Here is a 26,369-nt window from a genome sequence, read left to right as displayed (position 1 = left end):
CCGATGTACCTGGAAAACACTGTTTCTGAATGAAAAGAAAGGAAAAAAAAGAAAAAGAAAGAAATGACATGACTTGTCCTAGGTATGGTAGAGGAGAACATTTATTGTAGATAAAAAGGAGAATATAGGCAGAGACAGGGATGCCTGGGAGAGTCTGGATGGACATGACCCTGATGAGCTGGGTCGTGTGAGGAGAAGTGGGAGGGAAAGGGAGAGGGGAGGGGAGGAGCAGGTGCAGTGGCCAAGAGGGCAACGGTACAAAAGGGAAGGGGTAAGAGAGGAAAGAGCCTCTGGGAGAAGGGCAGCCAAAGCCCCTGGGCTGGAGACGTTTAGGGTAGGTGTTGGGGTACGCCAGCCACACCGTCTAAGAGGTAGGGACTCAGGAATGCTGGGGAAGCCTGGTTGCCAGATCCACTTTGATAGGCACCTCAGCCATTGGCCCCAGAGTTTGAGACCCAACAGTTTCCTGATAAGTCAGTCTTACACCCCACCCTACCTCATCTGCAATTTCTATCTTTGTTTGTTTGTTTGTTTTTTGTTTGTTTGTTTTTGTTTTTTTGAGACAGTGTTTCTCTGTGTGGCCTTGGCGGTCCTGGACTTGCTTTGTAGACCAGACTGGCCTTGAACTCAGTGATCTACCTGCCTCTGCCTCCCAAGTGCTGGGATTAAAGGTGTGCACCACCACACCTGGCTTTCTACCTATCTATCTATCTATCTATCTTTTTTTAAAGATGTACTTATTATTTGTATAGTATTCTGTAGGAATATACACTTGCACATCAGAAGAGGGCACCAGATCTCATTATAGATGGTTGTGAGCCATCATGTGGTGTGGGAATTGAACTCAGGACCTTTGGAAGAATAGCCGGTGTTCTTGAACTCTGAGCCATCTCTCCAGCCCCCTATTTTTAAAAGCAAGTTTAAATTGTTTAATTGAGGCTGTTCTTAAACTCACTGCCTAGCCCAGAGTGAGCCTGGGCTCCTAATCCTCCTGTCTCTACCCCTAAAGCACTAGGATTATAGGCAGGTGCCGCGTCGTTCTTTGGAAGGCATTCTGGATGGCCCCAGGCAAGGTCTTCATCCACAGCCATTAAATCAAATCCATTTAAATCCAAGGCTTTTAAATTGACTGTGTGCCCTGGCTTCCTGCCAACTTGGTTCTGGAAATTTGAAAAAGGCCAAGGACCCTGACATCACTGAATTCACTTTTATTGATGCACTGAGCCGGCCAAACTTCAGTTCATAGGAGAGAAGAGAGCTGTAGGGATGGGGAGGAAGGGCTCTGCACCAGGGTGAGCAGTCCTGGGTGCCCCTTAGCCAGCTTCCTCCTTTCCTCTACAGCTGATGGTCCAGATCTAGGTGAGATCCCAGGGACTCAACTGAGCAGGAAAAACTCAGTTTCCCGTATGGTATAAGCAAGACTGATAACTTCATTATGGTAGTGGTGGTGGGGTAGGTGATGAGAGAGAGCACAAGGGTAGTGAAGCCAGCTTGTGAGGGCTGGGCTGCAGGCGCCTTTACTAGCGGAACCATCTTGCCAACCCCACATGGCTGGTTTTGGATGCTCCTTATAGCCAGGTTTGATGGTGCTTGCCAATAATCCCAGTACTGGAGAGATGGAGGCAAAAGGATCAGGAGAGAGAAAAACAAAACGTATTTATTTAGCTGGGCAAAAAGGGTTACGTTTCTGTGAAAACTCTCAAGCTGCCCTTCACAAAGACAGCACCAAGTTACACCCCACTGGCTGTGAGAGGGTGTCCCTTCCTTCAACCCTTCCGCACCCTGGAGTGGAGCTTTTTTTTTTTTTTTTTTTTTTTAGGCAGGGTTTCTCTGTGTAGCCTTGGCTATCCTGGACCCGCTTTGTAGGCCAGGCTGGCCTCGAACTCACAGCGATCCACCTGCCTCTGCCTCCCGAGTGCTGGGATCATAGGCGTGCGCCACCACGCCCGGCTTCTGGAGCTTATTTTTACTGTAAGCAAAGCTAGTCTTTTAGCAATGATACAAAGCCAGTAAAGCAATATCTTCCACACTTTATTCCATGGTGTTCTTTTACTCATGTGTAAAGACTCAGCTCCGAGAGAGTATTGATTACTTGTAATGTAATCGATAAGAAAGTATGGCGTCATGGTATCTGGTCTGGGCATTAGACACTCTCCTGGGGACAGATGACCCCCTCCTTGATTCAGGTCTTCCTCCAGGTTAGGCAAGCATCCCCAGTTCTTTGGTTGAGCCTCAGATAAAGTAGTTTGCTTATTCAGGAGTCTTGCCGAGAGCAGAGCAGAAGCAAAACACATTCGAACACTGTGCTGGCTGATCTTATGTCAACTTGACACACAAACTAGAGTTATCTGAAAGGAGGGACCCCTCAGTCCAGAAGATGCCTCCATAAGATCCAGCTGTAGGGCATTTTCTCAATTAGTGATTGGTGGGGAGGGCCCAGGCCACTGTGAATGTTGCCATCCCTGAGCTGGTGGTCCTGAGTTCTATAAGAGAGTACGCTAAGCCAGTCATGAGGAGTAAGGCAGTAAGCAGCACCCCTCCATGGCCTCTGCATCAGCTCCTGCCTCCATGTTCCTGTCTTGTGTGAGTTCCTGTCCTGACTTCCTTTAGTGATGAACAGCGATATGAAGTGTAAGCCAAATAAGCCCTTTCCTCCCTAACTCTTTTTGGTTATGCTATTTCATCACAGCAATAGAAACCCCAACTATGAAAACGCTTAGCTCTGCTCTGGTCACCCCTATGAAGGCAGCAGTGGTACAGCGGAGATACCCAGAATGCTGTGGAAACAGAAGAGGCGCAACCTAGAAGAGAGCGGCATGTTGATCGTGGGAGCAATAAGGAAGAAGAGGCAGAGAAGGTCTGGAGAGGTGGCTCAGGGGTTAAGAGCACTGACAGCTCTTCCAGAGGTCCTGAGTTCAAATCCCAGTAACCATATGGTGGCTCACAGCCATCTGTAATGAGATCTGGTGCCCTCTTCTGGCGTGCCGGTGTACATGCAGGCAGAGCACTGTATACATAATAAATAAATAAATCTTTAAAAAAAAAAAAAAAAAAGAGCCAGAGTGAGGGAAGATCACCAAAAGGATGGGAGAGAGTGAGATAGAGCAAGACCTCTGAGAAACAAGGAGCAAACCAGAACACAGAGGGGAGGTCGGCTGGACCGGAGGAGAGTTTATTAAACTGGCGGTGGATGGGCATGCAGGTTATAGGTTGGGACCAGTTCTTGCCTGGATCATCTATTTGGGACGGAGACAAGGGAGTAACTAAGTTGGAGGTTGACCACTAAGAGTAAGGAGTGAGTACCTGGGTTCAAGTTTTTGTTTCTCTCTCTTTCTGTTTTGTTGTCATTGTTCTTTTCTGTTGCTGTTGTTGTTGTTGTTTTGTTTTGAGACAGGGTTTCCCTATGTAGCTCTGGCTGTCCTGGAATTTACTATGTAGACCAGGATGACCGTGAAGTCACAGATCCTCCTGCATCTGCCTCTGAAATGCTAGGATTAAAGGCTTTTGCTAGGCAGGCGTGGTGGTACACACCTGTAATCCCAACACTCAGGGAGGCAGAGGCAGGCAGATCTCTGTAAATTCAAGGCCAGCCTAGTCTACAAAGTCCAGGACAGCCAGGGCTATACAGAGAAATCCAGTCTTGGGGGGGGGGGGCAAGAAAGGACATCTCTCTCTCTCTCTCTCTCTCTCTCTCTCTCTCTCTCTCTCTCTCTCCCCCCCCCCCCTCATTGTTTTATTTTATTTTTGAGGCAAAGTCTCTTGTGGCCCTGCCTGGCCTTGAGTTCAATATGTAGCCAAGGATGGTCTTGAACTCCTGATCCTCCTGGCCTCACTTTCAAAATGTTGGATTGTTGTGGCAATATTCCTGGAATAAGCAAACACCCTGACACCAATGAGAGTGGAAGAGAGTTGTCACCAGATGGACTGAAGCCAGGGCAGCTCCTGAAAGGCTTTGATTCCAGGTCCAATTTGCATTCTCACTTAAAAAAAAAAAGATTTATTTCATATATAGTGTTTTGCCTGTGTGCCAGAAGAGTGCATCAGATCTCCATATAGATGGTCATGAATCCCCATGTGGTTGCTGGGAATTGAACTCACGCCTCTGGAAGAGCGGCCAGTGCTCTTAACTGCTGAGTCATCTCTCCAGCCCTGCTTTATACCCTAAAACACAAAGTAGAAAGGCCGGGCATGGTGGCACATGCCTTTAATCCCAGCACTTGGGAGGCAGAGGTAGGCAGATCGCTATGAGTTCAAGGCCAGGTGAGTCCAGAACAGCCAAGGCTACACAGAGAAACTCTGTCTTGAAAAACAAACAAACACCACAAGGTGCAATCAAGATTTTACAGAAGATGCCAGTCTTTTACATGTCAGTCAGTGGGCTGTTCAGCCAAGTCATGCTTGGCAAATGAGCACTACAAGCAGTGTCTTGTTGTTTGTTTGTTTTTCGAGATAGGGTTCACTTTATAGACCAGGCTAGCCTTGAACTCACAGCGATCCATCTGCCTCTGCCTCCTGAGTGCGGGGATTAAAGGCGTGCGACACCACTGCCCGGCACAAGCAGTGTCTTAAGTAAGTCACTGAAGAAATCAAATTGCTCTTTTCTACCTTACTCTACTTCAAGATTGCAGTCATGAACCACCTTGCCCGATTCAGAGGCTTGAATTTTGATGAAAATAATATTAGAGGCTTCACTTTGCTTGTCAATTCAGGAAGTGGGGAATTCCCTTTCACATTTCTTCTGCCACTATAGTGTCCTGCTCAAATACCTGAGCACTCATGTAAAATGAGGGTGTAGCCACACAAGTGTGTGACCTCAGCATTGGAGGTGGAGACAGGCAGATCTTAGGAGATGGATGGCCAGCCAGTCTAACTGAAATAGAGAGCTTCACGTGCTGTGAGAGACCCTATCTCAAAAACTAAGGCAGTGAGGAACCAAGTTTGCTGGTACATGCTTTTAATCACAACACTGAGGAGGCGGACACAGGTGGGTCACAGGTGAGTTCAAAGCCAGCCTCCACCTACATAGTGAGACCCTGTCTCAAATAATAATTATAACAGTAGCATGGAGAACAACAGAGGAAAACATCGGTGCCCTCCTCTGGTCTCTACGTGTGCACACACCTGCAGACACTTGTGCACAAACACCCTTTCATAATAAATACTTTATGAAGTTTATATTATGACTGTTTTGGATTTTTGGGTATAGTGCAGGTGTGAGAAAAGGTGTGTATCAGTGTGATACCCCTGGAATTTGCCTAGGACTGAGACCAGCTACTGTGACCTCAGCACTCACGGTCAGGTGCTATCCAGCAGTATCCACATCCCGAGTGTAAACAGAGAAGTCAAGCCATGTGAGCAGTCAGAAGAGTCACTTTTGAAAATTTATTTATCTTTATTTCCTGTGCACTGGTGTTTTGCCTGCATGTATGTCTGGGTAAGGGTGTCGGATCACCTGACATTGGAGTTAGAGGCGGTTGGGAGCTGCCATGTCCCAACCTGGGTCCTCTGGTAGAGAAGGCCTTGCTCTTAACCTCTGATCCAGCTCTGCAGACTAAAGTCATGGTTTTAGTAGGAGGCGCCATTGAATTTTCTGAGCTGGAAGAATAGGTGACTGAAGACCATAGGGAAGTGGCAACCAGAGGAAGAAAAAAACAAAACAAATAAGCAAGCAAGCAACCAAATAAACAAAAAAACCTGGTAACCACCACTGATGTCAGCAATTCTGGTAGTCTTCAATTCCATGAAACCTCAACTTTGTTGTCAAAATTAGGTCTCTGGATAGCTATCTCTTTGATTCTTCTACTTTTTTCCCTCTCTGGTCTCTCTGCTCAGCTCTCACAAAACATGCTTTTTATCTATCTATTTGTTGTTGTTGTTGTTTGTTTCAATTTTCTTATGGTGGCAACACCAAGAGGTGAGGAGTCCAAGCCCAGAACCCTGCCATCAAAGGGTCCCAGCTGCTGGGGATAGGAGAGAGGAGATAGTCACAAGAAGACGGCCATAGCCACGGCACACTGCAAAGCCGGAAACAGCTTCATCAGGCGCTCCATCGCTCGACTCCATCTTAAGATTAGAAGCCATCTTGTTACAAGGTCAAAATACGCTTATTTCTGTTTCCTATGGAAGCTGGGGTTGACCATGTCAATCCACTTTTTTTTACATTTGACCTGTTCCACGCCTTATATCCTGACCTCCACCCTGATAAGATGTTCTGTCAAGTTCCTATGAACCACAATTCCTCTAGAAATCCCCAAGCCTTTGAAAACCCTCTAATCTTGCAGTTTTGGGCTATATAAATCTCACATTCTTCTATGTTCGTGCTATTCTTTCAAACCCCGCTTTAGGGAGACATCCCTATCTGACAGAAAATAAAGCTTGCTTAATTTGACTAAAAGGATTTGGGTAATAGTCTTTATTTCATTCAGTGGGATTAACACAGGGTGAACCAGAGTTATTGCAGCAGGGTCCACTTCTGAAGAGCCAGCAATTGACGTGCTGGGGTGGGCATCCAAGTCCATGTGAAGGGGAGAGCATTGGAGTCCATGGGAAGGGGTGGGCATCCAAGTCCATGTGAAGGGGAGAGCATCGGAGTCCATGGGAAGGGGAGGGCATCCGAGTCCATGGGAAGGGGAGGGCATCCGAGTCCATGGGAAGGGGAGGGCATCCGAGTCCATGGGAAGGGGAGGGCATCCGAGTCCATGGGAAGGGGAGGGCATCCGAGTCCATGGGAAGGGGAGGGCATCCGAGTCCATGGGAAGGGGAGGGCATCCGAGTCCATGGGAAGGGGAGGGCATCCGAGTCCATGGGAAGGGGAGGGCATCGGAGTCCATGGGAAGGGGAGGGCATCGGAGTCCATGGGAAGGGGAGGGCATCGGAGTCCATGGGAAGGGGTGGGCATCGGAGTCCATGGGAAGGGGAGGGCATCGCTGTGGCCCAGGTTTATAGGATTCAGCAGTCCGTCCTCAAAGCCCTGGTGGCTTATTGCTTTGACAGGCCCTTGCTGCTTTCTACTCTGACGCAAAGTCCAAACTTGTCAGAGGTCCTGGTGCAGGTGCCAGAACCCCTCCAGATAAGGGCATTCAAGGCCTACCTTTGTAATAAAGATCTACCTTTGTAATAAAGACTGTAAGGTTTTAATGCTTTAAAAAAGGTAGGGGTGTGTGTGTGTGTGTGTGTGTGTGTGTGTGTGTGTGTGTGTTGTTTTGTTTTGTTTTTTGAGACAGGGTTTCTCTGTGTAACAGCTCTGATTGTCCTGGAACTTGCTCTGTAGGCCAGGCTGGCCTGGAACTGACAGAGATCCACCTTTCTCTGCCTCCCAAACGCTAGGATTAAAGGCGTGCGCCAACACCGGGCATTTGTTTGTTCGTTTGTTTTGTTTTTTGACAGTCTCACTCATTCTGTAACCTACTAAGCATCCTTCCTGGTTCCCTAAATAAATTTCAATAAAAGTTTCCATTAGCGAGGACCTGAAAGTGTAAGCAGCAGGGTTCCATGCTGGGTAAACTCTGGTAGTCTGTGCTTATACCTGTGGTTTGCGTCTCTAGTTTCACAGCTGCTGTATTCAAAGTTATTATTTATGTTTATTTTTGAGTCGAGGACTCATACAGCCAAGCTTGCCTAGAAATCGCTATTCGAGGATGGCTTTATATTTCTGATCCTCCAGCCTTCGCTTCTCTAGTTCTGAACTCACAGGCGTGATCCACCACGCTGTGTACATTGCTCGTTTTAAATGTGCACTTCCTGTTCTGCCTACACTACAAGTTTCTAGGTTACACTTCGTAAAAACTTCATTTCCCATGAACACCTGCAAGTGTCTGCCGTCGCGTAGCGTCGCGTCGTCTCTCGCGCCCTTTATACCCACTTCCTCCTGAAAGCCTCTTCCTTTCCTTTCGGCAGCGCGCGGCTGCAAGATGGCGGTACAGATTTCCAAGAAGAGGAAGGTAAGCTTCTGAGCCCGGCCCGGGAGCTCGCGGCGGGTTCTAGTGGTGACAGTGAGGCCCGTGGCTCCGTGTTCGGTCCCGGGGGGCGGCTGCGGCTGCTTGGCGTCTCCTCGGGCCGCGGATGGCCGTGGATTGTGTGCTGGGCTGGCGCCGGGCGAGCGCAGTGTGCCTGGGGAAGGGAGGAACAAACTCCGTAGGATCTGGCCCGAGGTGAACACCGGGCGCCTCCATCCCCGTACTAGACACCTTTGAGCGTTTCTTGGTCGCCATAATTAGTGACCCTGTGGCACGGTCTGAGGGCGGGCGCCATCAGATCTAATCCAGCATTTTTTGGTAAGTGAAGTTTGGCAGCGCCTTGTTCTCTTATCCGTGTTGCCCTGCAAGCGGCCTCGGTTGAAAGACTGCTGAAAAGTCGCCTGTCCCCTCTGGGGACCTGAGCAGTTAACCCTATTCCATGGGGTTGTAAGTGTGAAAATCGGAAGGCCTGTTCGTGCATGTACACGCAGATGGTGAAGCCGTTTGTCCACAACGCTGTTTTGAGTTAGGATTCGTCCCTTTCCGTTTCCCAGGTACAAGTTACTGTGCTCAGTGAACCTCAGATGTGCTACCTGAGGACATTTTGGAGATTTTGGTCTTAAATGTGCGAACTATGTTTTAAAGCCCTTCGATGAAGAGGGGATGACGAGTCTGACTCGCGGGTGTTGTCTTTATCCAGGAGGCCTCACTGTGCTGCGTCCTGTGGCACAGCTGAAAGCACTGGCCAAAGAAACATCCCGAAGATGACCTACAGATGTTTGTCTGAGAAGGGCTACTGCATTCCTGCAGACTTGCTCGGTAGTCGATGTCTGATTAAGCGACCACCCCTGTCTTAACTCTGAACTCTCATTTTTGCTTTAGTTTGTGGCTGACGGCATCTTCAAAGCCGAACTGAATGAGTTCCTCACTCGGGAGCTGGCTGAAGATGGCTACTCTGGAGTCGAAGTCCGAGTTACACCAACCAGAACAGAAATCATCATTTTGGCCACCAGGTAAAAATGTAGTTGACTAATGTCAGTGTGTGTACTAAGATGCTATGTAAACTTGGGACAGCCAAGCAGTGAACCTGGCATTTGAAAAGAATTTGCCTTTTCCACTTAGTGTACATTCTTGCCTCGTGGTAAATGAGAGTAAGTTAATAGCTTTTTCCCTCTGCAGAACACAGAATGTTCTTGGGGAGAAAGGTCGTCGCATCAGAGAGCTGACCGCAGTGGTTCAGAAGAGGTTCGGCTTCCCTGAAGGCAGTGTAGAGGTGAGTTTCCCTATGTAGCTTTGGCTGTGCTGACCCAGGCCAGGCTGGCTTCAGCTGTCTCTGCCTCCCTGCGTGCTGTGTTACAGGTGGCTTGATACTTTGTCAAAAGTTTTCTTAGAAGCAATGTGATTGCCATGCTTGGCAGGATGGTGGCAAGTGCAGAGACAGTCAGGGCTGCTAGAGTGAGACCTTGTCTGAAGCCACAGGCAGTATTCTCCAGTTTATGGGGGATAGTCTGGTTGAAGTATTTTACATTCCATTTGTAAATAGAAATGAAACGTAGGTGGATTGCCTATCCCACTGTTCTCTCCAGTGTGGTTATTGGGGGACCAGAGTAGGAGGACACCTCAGCCTGCATCCCTGACATGCGTGGGCAGTGGAATGCTTCAGTATTTTATTGAAAGGCTAACACTGATTTAATTGAAGACTGGTGAGTAATAGGAGCGTATGTACTTTGTTCTCTTTAAAGCTTTATGCAGAGAAGGTGGCTACGAGAGGTCTGTGTGCCATTGCCCAGGCAGAGTCTCTGCGTTACAAACTGCTAGGAGGGCTTGCTGTGCGAAGGTAAGTGTCCTGAGTGTTGATGGCCATGCCCTTCTGTGGGTCAGTGTGTCTGACATATTGTTAGCATTGACAGGATAGTCTAGTCTCTGCTGGTGGAACACTACACTAGTGAAGGGCCCATTGTGGGTAACGCAGGCCTATATATCCGCAACAATTGGAAAACTTGTGTTGGGAGGGTTGCTTAGTTACCGGCCAGCCAGGTAACTTAAAGAATGGCCAGTGCTGTCAGGGGATATGCTTTGGGTACATTGAGAGTGGAACAAAAGTACGGGAGAGGACATGAGTTGGTCTGCTTTGTGGAGTTAGGAAGGACCTTGATCCGGTGGGCAGTAAAGCATCCTGTTGCTGCCCTCGTGTGGTGTGTGGGATACCTGGTTGGTGGTAGGTAGCTTTAGTACTTCTGGGATGCCACACTTCTCAAAACAAGCTAGAAGTCATGCGACTCTTAATGCATTTGCTTTTGGGGGGACTACAAAGAGATAACAGTTCTGGTGGGAAAGAGCTCAAAATCAAGACTTTTAAATCACAGAATTGGCCAGGTACAATATTGCCCACCCCTAACCCCAACAATCTCTGCTGTGGGGGTGCAGGATCAGCAATCCAAGGCTGGCCTCAGCTGCTTAGGGGCTGAGGCATTATCTCAAAAAGGCTCTCCCTGTAAGTGGTATGGCACTGAGAAATGCTGCAAAGAGCACGTGAGTGTTGAGACCCCTGCCTGAGCTGGTGGTCTGCCTTTGTTTTGAAAAGGCCAAGTTAGCTTTTTTCCCCCCCCCCCCTCAACCCTTGGCTGTCCTATACTCACTTTGTAGACCAGGCTGGCCTCAAACTCACAGCGATCCACGTGCCTCTGCCTCAGGAGTGCTGGAATTAAAGGCATGTGTAACCACGCCCAGCCCACGTTAGCTTTTTTGTTGTTGAGAGTCAAGGTCTCACTGTAGCCCTAGCTGAGCTCTAGATCAGCAGGCCTGCTGAGATTAAAGGTGTGCGCCACCACGCCTGGCTTAGACAGGGTTTCTCTGTATGGCCTTAGGCCAAGCTGTCCTCAAACTCAGATCCTCCTACTCTACCTGCCTAGTGCTGGGTTAAAGGCGTGGCCCACAAGTCCAGTGTCTTGGTGTGTGATAGGCCTGAAGGTGGTTCTGGGGCTGTTAGCGCTTAGGCTGCTGAGGTGGATTCTGGAGGTGGAGGAGTGTTTCCATGACCTGTGAAGGAAGCACGGCCCTTCCTTACTGAGGTGCTTAGCTTTTTTCTCAACCATAGTGGAACCTGGGAGCCATCCAGCAAGTGCTTTTCAAAAATAACCATTCCTGCTGAGTGTGGGTTAATCCAGCACTCCAAGGCAGAGGCTAGTGGACCTCTGCAAGTTCAGACCATCCAGGACTGTTTGAGACCAAAAGTAACCTGATGTAGACAGTTCAATAGTACTAGAGAAAGACCTTGCCGCCTGACAACCTGAGTGTAATGCCTGTGTAAAAGGAGGAAACACAACTCCATGACTGTCTTTGGCATCCATGGACTCAACACATCTTGTGTATAGTAATAGAGGATGTTAAAAAAAAAATACCTAGGCTTGAGCTTGGCCTACCCAGATAGCTGGCTTGGGGAAGGACCTGAGCATGAGGATGTGAGAAAAAAAAATTCATCCTTTAAAGGTGATTTCTAACATAGGCCAAGGTTGGAAAGTGTGTGGTCACTGAAGGATTCAGTAGAGCTCTGGTTGTTTCCCCAGTCTGCCATTGGAGAGTTATTGTTTTGATGACCAAGTCTTTTGTTTTTTAGCTTGGTGGGTTGGACGTCTTTGTAATAACAGATGAATCTCTTCTTCCAAAGGGCCTGCTATGGTGTGCTTCGGTTTATTATGGAGAGTGGGGCCAAGGGCTGCGAGGTCGTGGTGTCTGGGAAGCTCCGAGGACAGAGGGCCAAGTCCATGAAGTTTGTGGACGGTCTGATGATCCACAGTGGGGACCCTGTTAACTACTACGTTGACACAGCCGTGCGCCATGTGCTCCTCAGACAGGGTGAGCAGCTCTGCTGGGAAGGGAACTTGGGGTCCGTCTTGTAGCTGAGCTAACTAGCCCTGGGTAGCTAGGAACCCCTAGTGTAGAGATTAGCTGGCAAGTCTACTGTGGAAGGAGCTGTTGGTTAGTTGGGACCGTGACAGATGTATTGCTCAAATGGTCAAGTCCGTGTTTAGCCTTGTCTTAGCTAGCACTATCTGTGTGCCCTTCGGTGATGACACGATGACGAGTCAGAAAGGTCACGTCTTGCTTTTGGTAAAAGTGTGTCAGTGTCACGTTCTGTGGTGCTGTACTTGCTTCCCTTGGCAAAAGTGGCCTGTGCATTGATTGATTTAGAGGCATTTGTCTGAGAAGGGACCAGATCTCAGTGCTTTTGAGTAGGTACTGCTGTCTCCTCGCTGTCTGTGTGGTGAGAAGAAAGCCCAGCTCAGTCCTAACCCTGGTGTCTCTTAGGTGTGCTGGGCATCAAGGTGAAGATTATGCTGCCCTGGGACCCCAGTGGTAAGATCGGCCCCAAGAAGCCTCTGCCTGACCACGTGAGCATCGTGGAACCTAAGGATGAAATCTTGCCCACCACGCCCATCTCAGAGCAGAAGGGTGGGAAGCCAGAGCCACCTGCCATGCCCCAGCCCGTGCCTACAGCGTAACAGGTATGTCTGTAGTGACCTGTTACCTCTGATGTTTCAGTGTGAATAGTGTTCTTTTTGCTTAATGGGAGAGGATACAAGTTGGAGTGTGGTGCCCAGTTGACCCACGAGTGTCAGAATGGGTGTTTTGCCTTTGTTCAGGAGTTTGCAGATGCTCTTGTTCTTAGCCATTCTGCCCGGCAGCAGCCTCGTCAAGGTGGTCCCCATCCCTCATGCTGGGCTGTGTTTAAGGCAAACCCTGAGGTGAAATGGTCACCCATGGAGTAAATGAAGGCACAAAGATGAGTTTTTTCTTACCATTGTTATTTTATTTGCTTTCAGGATTTTGGCAGCTGTATCTGAAGGCTGGATGTTGTCCTGTAAAGACATTTAATAAAATCTTGCACAAAGACATAACGGCCTGGCTGGATTGTGTCCAGTGTTCAGCTGAGTTATGTTGGCCTGGAGCATTGCTTGTCCTGTTGGTTTAAGCTGGAGAGGTTGAGCAGCGCTGACCAGAGAAGTCAGTGAAGGCTGGTGACTACAGGGCAGCACCATGACAACCCTGTGCTGAACTAACTGTTCAAGGTTAGAAGAGCAGGTTTGGTTTTGGTGCTCATGGTGGAATCTAGGTCCTTGCACATAGCAAGGAAATACATTGTATTGAGCTATGCCACAGCCTGGAGTGTGACTTTTCCCCCCTAAAAGTAAGAATCCTCTGGTAAGGATGCTTTCTGTGAAAGCCTATGCACTGTGGAATGAGCTCACCCCTGCATGTAGAGAGTAAATTGGCCTGGTTTGCCATGTTGTCCAGTTTTATTTAGTCTGAGCATCCCTAAATAAAAAGGGAATTTTAGGTGCCATTAAGCTTAAAGCTCAGAATGTAAAGAATCCCAATTTTTCTAAGTCCTGTACTTACCTATTATGTTTTGGACAATTCAGAAATGATCCAGCTTATTTGCCTTAATGTCTTGGAAGTGTTTACTATTGATGTGTATTTTGTGGGGAATTAAAATTAGCTTGGAAATCATACTGTTTGGTGAGAGAGGACTGATGAAGTTGTCAGGGGCCTGGGATGCAGCCTGGCTGGTGTCCAATGGTCAGCCTTCATGAACCACTGATGCTCTTTATTTCATTGTTTGTATCTGTGTAGCTTAGCATAGGGTTGATGGCTTAATTAAGTTATGCTGGGGATACACTGAGCATATCTTCAGTTCATTAAGCAGTGCCAGGCATGTTGAGTTACAGATGTACCTTTTTTAAAAAAAGTCTTAATATGTAGCTATGGCTGGCCTCTGCCTCAGGGTATTGTAAATGTGTGCAACCATCATCTGGTTGATTAAACCACTCATGAATATAGAGCAAAACTATTGGCCTCTGAGTTCTCTAGATAACCAGCACCGCTACTGATTTGCTGGGCTCTGGCTGAGTTGGTTTTGTGAGACCTTCCAGAGGACCCTAGCACCCACGTGATGCTCACAGCTGTCTGTAACTCCAGTCCCAGGGGGTCTGCAGGCACTGTATACTTACGGTACACATTCACCCAACCAGGCAAAAATGACCATAGACTTAGTCTGGGGAGACCAGGGGGACATTCCAGACAAGCACTGTTGAGGTGCTGACACAGAGTGGCTTTGCACAACACCAGAACTGCTAGCATCCACATGATGTCAGTAGCTTTGCCAAGATTCCCACTGAATTTCTGCACACTAGGTTCAGTGAGATAGACTGCTCCTTTCCCAGTAGGTGGCACTGTAACAGCATTACTATAGAGTACCAAGGTTTGGTTAGATTTTGACCCTCTAGCCAAAATAAAGTGACTTGATTAGGTTTCTGGCAATATGAGATGAATACTGAAGTCTATTTGTTGGAGGTGGTTCTGTTGAGCAAGTGTGGTTTTGGTTTTCAGATAGGATCACATTTCAGACAGGCCCAGAACTACCTCTGATTGTTTTTACTACTGTTTCCTTAGGGCTATTAAATTTTGATGCTAAAGACAACTTTTGTCTGAAGCTATAGCGTGAGTGAGGTGAGATTTATAACCCCCTGGGACCGCAACATTTGCTATCTAATGGACAAATTCCATTACTTGCAGATTGACCACCTAACCTTCACCCTCTGAGAGAATGTGTTTCTCTTGAGGCTTACCTCAAAATCTTCACCTCTACCTCCCGGTCTGAGAGTTAACATCAGACCCAAAGTTGGGAAAGACTTAACAGCTCTCATAATTAGAAATAAGGTGCAGCCCAGGTAGCTATGACTCCTCCGGGGGACAGTCATCCACTGGGTGGTAGGGACAGTGCTGCTATGGTGGATGCACCCTGTCCTCTGATAAGCTAGCTACTGTCTTTAAACGGCTTTGTGTAAATAAGCCTGGAGCTCACCGTCCTGCCTCTCCTGAGACAATCTGCCAGAAGAAAAGTGACCATACAGTGGGTGCAATAAACAGCCCGTTTCCTTACTGATTTCCTTTAGGTGTCGTTTTGTTTTTTTAGTAACAGTTCTGGCTGTCCTGAACGCACTTTGTAGGCCATGGTGACCTCAAACTCATGGAGATCCTCCTGCTTCTGCCTCTTAGAGATGTGTGCCACGACACCCAGCCTTCAGGTGTCTTTTGAGACAGGTTCTCCACTGTTGAAGCTTGCCTGAACTAGTCTAGAACTAATTTGTCCTAATGGAGCACTCCCTCAAGCGTAATTAAACGTTCATTAGCTAGAGCAAACTTTAAAAGTGTTGATTCCAGATTTCAGGTCTGCAGAAGGTGCTAGTCCTGTGGGTCGCGACCCCCTTGGGAACAAAGGACTTTAACAGGGCTTGCATTTCAAACATCTACAGTAGGATTCATAACGGAGGAAAAATGACAGTTACAAAGCAGTGAAGTAATTTTATGGATGGGTCAGCACAACATGGACTATTGAAGAGTTGCAGCATTAGGATGAGAACCACGGCTTGTGCTGCTTACATATTTTCACAGTACTTAGCTCCTAATTTTGTCAGGGACATTTTCCCCCCACAGTTGAAAACTTGTCATTCATACATTTGTAAACATCAATTACAATGACATGTAGCTTTGGGAATTTTGCACCTCTGGTAGAGCACTTTCCTGGCATGCTGGTGGACCTGGCTTCAATCTCTAGTAAAAATATTGCCAGCAGTGTATTTCCCTCAAGTCACACCATTTTGCAGAGGCCTACTGGGCGTCAGCAGTCCTCATCTCCCATAGTGTGGGTGTCTGGGATTGAGCCCAGGGTGTTAGGAGTGGCAAGGTATGTACGCCCTTACTCACTGAGCCATCTTGCTGGCTTTTTTGTTTAGGAAACTTCCTATCTAGTGAAGACTTTGCCAGTGTGACTAACATCCATCAGAGCGATGTGCTGCTGTATGGCTCTGAGCTCGTCTGCTCTGTCAGACGAGAGATTTCCTATCAGTTTCCTTTCCATGATCAGTAAAATGAGTAACAGAATTCTACCTGATTTTTTTTTTCCCTCTTGAGACAGGGTTTCTCTATGTCATCTTGGCTGTCTGGACTTGCTTTGTAGACCAGGCTGGCCTCACTCAGTGATCCACCTGCCTGTGCCTCCTGAGTGCTGGGATTAAAGGCATGCACCACCATGCCCAGCTGTTCCCAGGTGGTTTTTGTTGTTTTTTTCTTTGTCTCTGTGAGCCTGGACTTGTTTTGTAGACCAGGCTGGCCTTGAACTCACAGTGATCCGCTTGCCTCTGCCTCCCAAGTGCTGGGATTAAAGGCGTGCGCCACCACGCCCCCCTGACCCCAGGCTTTTGAAGGACAGTACAATACCTGAGCAATGCAACAAGGAAACGGAAGGGTGGTCTACTGGCCCTTATTCACTGCTGCATCTTCTTTCTAGGCTATTCTCCCTGTGTGCCCCCCCCCCTTTTATTTTCCTTTCTTTGGTTTTTAGAGACAGGGTCTCTGTAGCCTTGGCTGTCCTGGACTTGCTTTGTAAAGACCAGGCTGGCCTTGAACTCTCATTGATCCGTCTGCCTCTGCCTCCTGAGTGCTGGGATTAAAGACATGCTTTTGCATGGTCTCCACTGTCTTACTTGGCCCGTGTCCAGGCAGACATGGTGTATGCATAGAACAGTATCAGGAAGCTGAATGGGAAGCTTGGGAGTGACTGCTTGGCCCTCAGCAGGTGTCTATCCAGGGGAGACACCCATAGCCTTCAGAAGAGTTTGCCTAGCTTGGCTCCTATTGTTCTTGGGTAGACACGGGATAGGTGCCTTTGCTTTGTCCTGAGTGTCCCCTTGGGCTAGGGACAGGCAGGATCAGTGGTTTTGGCCTGCACCCCCCCCCCCACCCCTCCTGTTATTATCAGCTGTGTCCAGATGGCCACAGTTCCCTAATCTGAGGTATTGGAGCTCAGCTGGGATGTTGCCTTTGTGCCTGGCTGCACGGGCCAGCCCCAGCTGGAGAGACCCTGCAGCCATGGCCCTGGGGCTTTGAGGATGGGAGGGACTGGGAAACAAACCGGCTCCTTCAAAAGGCAATCTGAGTGCAAATGAGGGTCTGCAGATGGGGCCGGCCAGTCCTAGTGCTGTAGCCTCCACAGCTTTGGGCTGCTTTCCCCTTTCTCCCAATTCAGCCACTGTCCTAGAGCCTTGGGCCATACTGAGTATATAGTTGTGTCTCACATTGGTGTTGAAGATTGGCCAGTCCAGGTGCATCCTGGCCTGTGGCTGTGGTACCCTCCAGCCTGAAACAGGACTGGTGCCATGGCTCAGCTGGTAGTCTGCCATGCCAGCCTGATGACCTGAGTTCCAATCCCCAGAACTCATGAAGGTGGAGGGAGAAAACAGATTCCACAGAGTTGTTCCCAGACCGCTACATGTATGTCACTGCGTATGTACACACATGTGCTCATACTATAGTAGATGGATACCATTTAAAACGGGAGCCTTTGGCGGAGATGAATGAGTCACGTAGGATTAGTGTCATTTTGGGAGGTTGAAGGAAATGTCTTGTTCTCTCTTGCCACTTGAGCATAAAGGAAAGTGCTATTTATAAAGCAGAGCCCTCACCAGATGGAATCTAATGGAACCTTGACTCCTAGACTCCCCACTGTCCAGAAGTGAGTAATTTGTTCATATTATGTTCACATAATAGTCTAAGGTGAGTTTGTCTGCTTGAGTGGCCCATTGGAGTACTGGCAAACTGCAAAAGCGGGGAGTGGAAGGTCGGGGTACCTTCTCTGCAAGGCAGGCATGAGCTGGAGCACACCCAACTTTTGAAAAAGGTTTTATTTCTAAAAGAAGAGGGGCAGTACGTTAAAGGACTATTTACATGGAGGTCTCGGGCTGGGAGGCAGGTGCTATGCTCAGATTTTCTCTGACTCCTGGCTGAGGCTGTCCCAGTCTGAATCACCTGCTCAGGCTCTGGACGATGGTGACACAGCCATGAGAGCTGGTGCAGCGCTGCAGGGACGGCTGGGCCTCCACCTGCCCACTGCTAGGGTCAAAGGTGAAGACGCTATTGGTGCTTTCTCCATGCTCGTCTCGCCCACCAAGGATGTGGACCTTCCCATCACACACTGTCACGCCGCAGCTCTCCTGAGTGGACAGACAGACGGTTAACTGGGATGTGGCCAGGGACTCCCTTGGTACCTCCCCGGCCAAGCCACACAACAGAGCCTTACCCTACAGACTGACCAGGCAATCTGGATGTCAAGACAAAAATTTGGGTGAACCTGACCCTTACTAAATAAATGCCTGGACAAGTGGCCTGCTCTGTCTTAGGTCTCATGTGCACAGTTCAGTCACCACCCTCTTCACTGTCATTGTATACGCTGTATCCTTCACCTGGTCTTAGAAAGCTAAAGCTATGCATAGGGGGTCGTACGCATGCCTAGAAAATCATACACATGAGAAGAGTAACAGCATCTTGCAGTCTTACTCAGAGAAGCTGGGAACCTTGGCCTTGGCTTATCCAGGGCCCAAACTGTCAGGAGCCACCAGTTATACTTCTGCACAGTTTCTTTGGAGTCTTGGGGCACAGGTGGGGGTCAGAACTCGCCCCTCTGGTCACTGATGTCACTGAGATGGGGAACTTAGCAAGACTGTTGCCCACTCCCTAATTGGTACATTTGGGATAGACCAACCTCCATCCCTGCCACTCAGAGTCACAGCACTTGAATTCTAGGTACTGCCTTACTATAGCCCAGTTGATGGTTCCGGGCCAACCTCTCATCTGAAATGGGAGGTGATTTGCCACTGGCAGGACAAGCAAGGGGACTGAAGCATTTTCCAGACCTCTAACCTGTAAGCTCCAGAGCCTTGGAAGTGGTCCTGTGCTCCTGAATGGGCCAGTGCAGGGGCCTGCCAAGGAGCCCCCACTTACCACGGGGCCGGGCAGCTCAGCTGCCTCTCCCCAGACATCTGTACCAGGGTCATAGGTGAAAATTTTGCTCATGAGGCCTCCGACCACATAAATGGTGTCTTCTAGGGAGACGGCCTCAAGGCACCGCTGCATGAAGGGTGCTGGTGACCGCAGACTCCACTGGTCCTCCTTGGGGTCAAAGCACTGCACCTGCAGGGGGCAGAGCAATGAGGAAGCCAAGCTACCCTGCTACCATGTCCTCTTACCTGACGCTAGGAATGCTTGGCACGTTGTTACCCTGATTTTTCATCCCACTGTGATTGATTGGCTTATGCAGTGCTGGAGATCAAACCCAGAGCGTCTGTCCTCTACAGCCCCAGCTTTTAATAGATTCGTTTTTTCTTTTGAACGGAGGAAAAGCATTTTAACTAATCCTACCTCTCTTATCTAAATTTGTTTGTTTTTTGAGACAGGGTTTCTCTGTGTAGCCTTGGCAGTCCTAGACTCGCTGTGTAGACCACGCTGGCCTCAAACTCACAGTGATCTGCCTGCCTCTGCCTCCCGAGTGCTGGGATTAAAGGCGTGCGCCACCACACCTAATGTTTTTATCTAATTTTTAACAAGATCTTTTTATTATGTGTGTCTATGGATGCCTGTGGAAGATCTAGAGCGAGAGGCAGTTCTGAGTCACTTGATACAGACAGATGCTGGGGACCAAACTCTGGTCCTTTGCAAGAGCAGCTTGTGCTCCTAACCATTGAGCCATCCCTCCAGCTCCAATCTGTCCATGAAACCCACATGGATGCTATCAATCAGAAGAGGTGTTCTGCTGACTCACTGAGTACTGTCTGAGTTGTTCTCTCTCTCTCTCTCTCTCTCTCTCTCTCTCTCTCTCTCTCTCTCTCTCTCTCTCTCCCTTCTTCCCTTCCTCCCTCTCTTCCCCCCCCTCCCTTTCCCTCTCCCCGACTCTTTTTTCCTTTGGTTTTCGAGATAGGGGTCCTCTGTGTAGACCTGGCTGTCCTGGAACTCGCTCTGTAGACCAGGCTGGCCTCAAACTCACAGAGATCCTGCTTCTGCCTCCCAAGTGCTGGGGTTATAAGTGGGCACCTGGCTGAGGCAAAGATTCCTCCAGAGCTGATGGGATTCAGAAAATTGACTGGCTCACACCAGCTCCCGGATCTAGCCTGCACAGAGTAGGTTTCACTGTTTCCCTGCACCTTCTAAAGTCCCCTAACCCCAAGGCCTGAGCCCACCTTGTCAGTGTTGACACCATCCTGCCCGGCGCCCCCAATCACGTAGAGCTTGCCCGCGTAAGGCGCTACGGCTGCAGAGCTCACGGCTTCCGGCAGAGGCGCTGTGGCCGCCCAGGTGTTGGAGAATGGGTCGTAGCGTTCCACACTGCGCAGGCGCCGCAGGCCATCGAAGCCACCCACTGCAAAGAGCTAAGGGCGAGGACAAAGGCCAGGGCCCTGGACTCAGAGCTACAGGCGACTCCAACGCCCCACCGCTTCGATGGAAGTCCACCAGGGGCGTCTCAGTGCAGCCATTGCCTGGCCAAGTTCCTCCCTAGTTCAGGAACCCTTCCCTGTTGAACGCAGAGGACAGGAGGCAGGTGTGTCTGAATGAAGGGGCTTCCAATTGTAGATGACGACGCTTAGTAACAACCCGAGTGGTTACTAAGGGTTTACCACCTACCAAATTCCTGTTTACAAAGATAAGTGGCAGGTTTTTTGTAAGTGGCAGAGTTCACAGAACACCTGGAGAGATGGCTCAGCGGTTAAGAGCACTGGCTGCTCCTGTAAAGGACCCAGATTCAATTCCCAGCACCCACAGAGCAGCTCACAAAGATCCATAACTCCAGTTACTGAGTATCTATGGCACCGGGCATGCCTGAGGTGCACATAGGCAAAATACTCATACACATAAAATAAATCTTTAAAAAAAAAAAAAAGGATGGGGGTGGGAGCACAGAATACCTAGCCTGTTTGGTCCCAAAGCCCAAACCTTTCAGCACTGAACTGTATTCTTACAGTGATGGCTATTTATCTGGGAGGAGTGATGATGTTGAGACAGGGTCTTAATATGTAGCCCAGGCTGGCCTCAAACCCATGACCCTCTTGCCTCAGCCTCCCTAGTACTGAGATTACAGATTACACTAAGCCCAGCCACAGTGATGACTGTTAACGTTGTGTGATCTTGAGAAGTCCTTATCTTTTGGGGGCCTCAGATCCCTCCTTCCCCCAGAATATGCCTCGAATCCCAGGGCGGCAGCAAAGTGCGTGCCTACCTGTCCCTGCAGGGCCGCCATCTTGTGCCTCCACCTGCCCTTGTGCATGGAAGCAACCTTGATCCAGGTGTGCAGATGGGAGCTGAACATCCAGACATCACGGCTGTTGATGTGACCTCCTATGGAGAAAGCAGGAGCTGTCTTCCCCTGTGCCCCAAAGAGCCAGAAACACCCCTAATGCCAAAGGAAGGCTTAAGATAATAGGATTCCTCATTGGGTTGGTGTAAGACTTGGCCAAGTATGTTTTTAATGGAAGAAGAGGGTCTGCACTGGGATGCCACAGAGATCCAAGGAAGGAGAGGTAATGTGCCTGTGGTGGGTAGCAGTTGTGCTCCAGGAAGCAATGGAGGAGAGGTATCCCCAGGGCAATCATTAAGATGTGTGCTGGGTCAAGGGAAAGCAGAGCATCGGCACAGTGATGGAGCACAGGATGCTCAATCGTGTTTCTTGACTAACGCTTTATCTTCAACTCCATCCTCATCTCTCTCAGGTGTTGGGATTATTATACTGTTTCCATATAGGAAACGAAGGCGAGGTTTAGGGACTGGGAATGACCTGCTAAAGACTAGGTGGCCTTTTGTCAGGGCAAAGATCAAACCCAAGGCTTAAGGCCTATGGCCCCAAGCCCAGCATCAACACTCCCACCCTTAACTGGCTTTGCTGGACTACACTGTTTAAGCCACTAAATGCAGGGGATATGGCAAAGCCAGTCCTCCCGGCTCGCCATTGGAGGAAAAATTAAGGGAGGTGGACGGGAAGCAAGAGGCTCCTACTTCATTTGTGCCCTCACCAGAAACGTAAATGTCATTTCGAAGTGCACAGGAGGCAAATTCAGAGCGTGTGTAACCAGGCAGGCTTGGCAGTGGTGTCCAGCGCTGACTCTCTGGGTGGTAAGCATCTGCGAAAGGCAGCTTCAGGAGTCCCTTTCGGTCACACCCACCAATGACCACGATCACTTCGGCTAGCTCCATGAACCTGAGGCGGGGCAAACCCAATACCTGTAGCTCCACACCTATGCTGCCGCCCTTTTCACGCCACCCCGTCCTGCGACCCCCGCAAATAGTGCAGGGGGCTCTTGAACCAGAGCACTAGTGCGAGCAGCCTCTAAGCTATATCCCTAACCCGAGGGGCTGCCTTTTCCGTGTAGCCTGTCGTTGAACTCCTGTTTCTGCTTACAGGGCACTGGTCTTACAGGCATCCAGCACTCAAGCCCAGATCCTTTCTCGTTTTGTTGTTTTTTGTTTATCACACCAGACAATGCTGGAGCACATCTGCCTACCCTGGCAGCTGCCGCTGGAACCCACCACTTTCAACCTGACCTCTGGTTACAGATAGGAAGGCGTCGTCACTAAGCCTACTCCATTCTAAGTTACAGGAAATGAGCCTTTCCCCAAAGCCTTCCCTCTTTGGTTGTCTAATCTGTTAGGACTATTGTACCTTTTACAGAGAAAACTGAGGCTCATATGTTATGGGCTCTCAAAGTCATGTTCAGTTTTGAGTGATAGGAATCCCCCATCCCCAGCAGCTAATGTACTGTCCCCTTCCCCTAGCCATCTCCTAATGGGAGAATTGCTATGAGCGAGATTACTCTCCACCCCTGGTTTCTGACGACACCAAGTTTTTCAAACCCTCTGGCTAGTGCTTTCCTAACACATCTTGTGTCCCTAGCCTCATAACTCATCGTCTTCTGTTTCTTGGGGACTATGGTCTCTGGGTCTGGCATTGCACGGGTGGGGTGGGCGTTTCTCATGCCTTCGTATGTTTAGTTGTCTTACTAGCCTGTGGGGTCCCAGAGAGAGCTGATCCCGACAGGACCTGTTCCTCAGAATGGCAGATGGGGCAGGAAATGTAATACGTAACGCTTCAAGACAGGATGCTGGGTACCAAGCATATGAACCGGTGACATTTCAAGAGGGGTAGTGAAGGAGCCAGAGCTGGGGAAGACACGAGGCCTCGCTGGGGCGCAAGGCAAGCAAGCCGGAGGTCATACCTCCGCGGCCGGGCCCGCAGCGCGCCCGCCTCCCGACCCAGGATGAAGCAGGCGCGGGCCTCCAGCAGCAGCGGGCGGCAGTCGCCGCAGGTCTGCAGCAGCTCGTCCGCCTCCACCTTCTCCAGGAAGTAGGCGGGCGCCAGCAGCGGCAGACGCACGTGCTCCAGCAGGCGCCGCAGCTGCCCGCGGCGAGCCGGCGCGTCGTGGCGCACCCAGCGCATGGCCGCCTCGAACACCGCCTCCTCGCGCGCCACGCGCAGCGCGGGATCGGCCAGCAGCGCCGCCACCTCGTCGGGCGCGAGCTCCAGGAAATCGGCGTGGCGCGTCACCTCCACGAAGGCCTGGCGCAGCACGCGGCCGCAGCGCTCGGCTAGGGAGGCGAGCGAGAAGGCGGCGGCCACGCGGCGCAGCGCCAGGCTGTTGGCGGCGCGCAGGCGGCCCTCGAGGAAGCGCGCGCACGCCTCGCGCAGCCCCGCCACTCCCAGCCGCTCGGCCAGCGCCAGCACGGCGGCCGCCTCGTCCTCGGCGCGCAGCCTCACGCCCGCGCCGTACATGTAATCGAGCACCACGGCCAGTGCCGCCGCCGCCCCGGGCGCCTCGGGTCCCACCGTGATCACGGCCGCTGCGTGCTCCGGTCGGCCGGCCGCGAACAAGCCGCGGAAGTGGGCGCTGGCCGCGCTGAGCGCCACCCGGTGGCACGGGAAATCGCGACCTCCGGCGCGCAGCACCACGTCGGTGAGGGTGCCGCTCCGCCGGTACGCGTTGAGCGTCTGCAGGACGCGTTGCGCTTGGCAGGACGCGGCGCACGGGGCTTCCATGCCTGGCTCCGACTCCTCGCGTCCCGGGGTCTCCCGCATCCTGCTGGGGAGAGAACGCAGACCGTGTCGGAGATGGGCCTGCTAGGTGGCCATCCCGTACACTTAGGCCTTCCCTCATTACTTCACTCACCACTCACCTACTGTCCCCACCCCCACCTGTACCCTGTCCCATCCAGACTCCTGGTGGCGATGAGCCAGCCCTGCCTTCTGTGTCCAGTCTTCCCCTCCAGTACCCGCTTCAGCTATAGTCCCCTCTTCTGTTTAGACTCGGTAAGCTTTCTCCTGCCAGGCTCTGCAGGAAACAGATGGCAGACTCAAATAGCATAATTTGAGGAGGGTCAAAAAAGGGAAGGGGGATGGAATGATTTATACAAGTCTAGATTATGCAGTGTTTAGGGATCCCAACTGGGACTGAGTAGTGTCACGTGACTTCCACCAACTGGAAGACGACTCTCAAGTTCTGAAGCGGGACCTTCAGGGAGTTTGCCGGAACTTGAACAAAATGTCAGTATAGGGATGGTCATGTTGCGTGAGCAGTCTGTGATCAACAGATTCCGGCTACCCTAAACACCAGTGAGTGAGTGCGTGTGCCTCTCTTCGTTTCGTCTCCTTTAGATCTCCTGTAATACTTCTCCTTGACCAAACGACCAAACTCTGTTCTATTTAGTATCTGCCCCACCATCCACAGCACAACAGCACACTAGGTGTTCAATACTTAAAAGCCAGGTTCATGCATTATTTAAACTAGTGTTTATTAGAATTTGTATGTGTGTGCCAGCCACGGTCCCTGCCTTTCTGCAGCTCAGAGCTTGGGCGGGGGTCCTTTGAGAGAGCTCAGAACCGGGGGAGATCAGAAAGGACAGTAAGGGGGAGATCAGAAAGGACAGTAAGGGGGAGATCAGAAAGGACAGTAAGTACGGAGCAGTTAGGTTAGGGATTCCTGACATGAGTAAGTAGGATTGGCTGAGTAAAAGCAAGAGAGTGAGAGATGTTTCCAGTGTCCAGTGGAAAGATTCAGGCTCTGGGGACCACATGGGGCTCTAACCCTCCCTTAGTCTGGAGTGATCTGATTTGGGCAAGCCACTGGCTTGCATGAAAGTGCCGTGTTTGTAGTATGCCTTGGTCACTGCTTACCTTTTTACTCATGCAAAGGCAAGGGTGTGTGTGTTGTGTGTGTGTGTGTGGGTGGTTCAAGAGCATGGGATTGTGGGTAAGTTGACCCTCACAGCTCTGAGAAAAGTCACGTAAAGAGAGCCTGCCCGTCAGAGGCTCGTTATGAGAGCTGATGAAGGGAAGTTGACCCTGGCTAGGACTTGGTTCTCAAAACGCACAGCCAACACTTGGCATGGCCTGAAGATGGCAAGTGCTCTCCTTTCTGTGGGAACTTCCTCCCAGGCTCAGCTCTGCCTCTGCTCCCTACATTCTCCTGCCTACGTCTGGTGCGCAGACCAGCCTGCCTTTCACAGTTTATACAGAACCATGCTGAGTAGCAAACGGACCCCCTGCCTCAGCATCACAAGAAATAAGCTCCCGGTAGACAAGGACTGTTGCCTGCCCAAGCCCACCACGCACCAGGCTGTTAAGTCTAGCCCCTCTGCAGGACCTGCCAAGGCGGAGGCCTGTCCCCAAGAAGCAACCAGAGGGAAGTGAGACAGGCCATCAGAGTGCAGCGGGGCTGTCCTTAGCTGGCATAGGACACAGCTACTTTCTAGGCGGAGACGCAAGAAAGCAAGTCTCAGTATAAGGACAATCTCCCGCGCTATTGTGGTAATCCTTAAATTTGCCTCCTAGGAACTTTGCCAATACTTACTCATCTACTGCCCTAGGCTCAGGGAACTATACCCACATGGTAATGGGAGACTCAGTTTCCACCGTGGAGTCCTACACTCTGGGGGCCCAAGGACACATGGGAAGGTAGAGATTCCCACCTTGGGCTCCATCAGCGTTCTCCCATCTCACAGAGTCTAAGCACCCCAAGGCTCATGGGCTGACTGAGACTCAGCCAGTGCAAACTGGCTCAGCATGTCACTATCCTTCTATTCCCTGCCCCCAAAACACACCTCCACCCCCACACATACCCTGACACACAGCACAGGTTCACACTTTGGATGGACACTCCCCCATAGCAAGACAGCCCTCTAGCCAGGTATCCCAGACCCTGCCTCCAGGTACTGGGCTCTTACCTGGCCACGCCTTCTTCCACACACTGCTGCTCTGGCAGAGACAGTTCCTGTCTGTGCTTGCCGCTTGCCGGCTTGCCCACTTTCCTAGCAGGCTCAGCTCCTGGTTTTATTCTCGCTTTGCCTAGACTCCCACTTGGGCTCAGCTGCGGGAGGACAAAGGGACTGGACGCCAAGGGGGAGGGGAGGGGAGAGGAGGGAGCCGGTAGGAATGGGCACTGGGCTTTTGTTCCACTCCTGGACCAGACTTGAGAGGGAGCAGTGTGGATAAGCATGAAATTGATTGTGTGTGAAACGCTGAGCCGTGGCGTTTTGAGGAGT

General features: G+C 50.4%; 2 protein-coding genes across 2 annotated transcripts; one reads left to right on the top strand and one right to left on the bottom strand.

The window, feature by feature from the left end:
* Window positions 1–7,794: 7,794 nt before the first annotated feature.
* RPS3 (ribosomal protein S3) lies at window positions 7,795–12,853 on the top strand. Its single transcript, XM_084771476.1, has 7 exons — window positions 7,795–7,940; window positions 8,838–8,968; window positions 9,135–9,228; window positions 9,698–9,792; window positions 11,623–11,810; window positions 12,264–12,460; window positions 12,779–12,853. The coding sequence occupies exons 1-6, from the start codon at window positions 7,911–7,913 to the stop codon at window positions 12,455–12,457; spliced, it is 732 nt and encodes a 243-aa protein (XP_084627602.1). The 5' UTR covers window positions 7,795–7,910; the 3' UTR covers window positions 12,458–12,460; window positions 12,779–12,853.
* A 4,214-nt stretch (window positions 12,854–17,067) lies between these two features.
* Window positions 17,068–25,163, bottom strand: KLHL35 (kelch like family member 35). Its single transcript, XM_084754345.1, has 7 exons — window positions 24,006–25,163; window positions 23,051–23,908; window positions 21,851–22,035; window positions 21,061–21,179; window positions 20,027–20,215; window positions 18,795–18,983; window positions 17,068–18,007 (listed from the first exon to the last, which is right to left on the bottom strand). Exons 1-7 carry the CDS (start codon window positions 24,038–24,040, stop codon window positions 17,819–17,821), a joined length of 1,764 nt encoding a protein of 587 aa, XP_084610471.1. The 5' UTR covers window positions 24,041–25,163; the 3' UTR covers window positions 17,068–17,818.
* Between the last annotated feature and the right edge of the window lie 1,206 nt (window positions 25,164–26,369).

Source organism: Acomys minous (genome assembly GCF_964271855.1).
Source record: "Acomys minous genome assembly, chromosome: 2".
In the NCBI taxonomy this organism is placed as follows: domain Eukaryota; kingdom Metazoa; phylum Chordata; class Mammalia; order Rodentia; family Muridae; genus Acomys; species Acomys minous.
The sequence above is the reverse complement of the archived record's forward strand: the minus strand, read 5'-3'. Positions and strand labels throughout refer to the sequence as shown.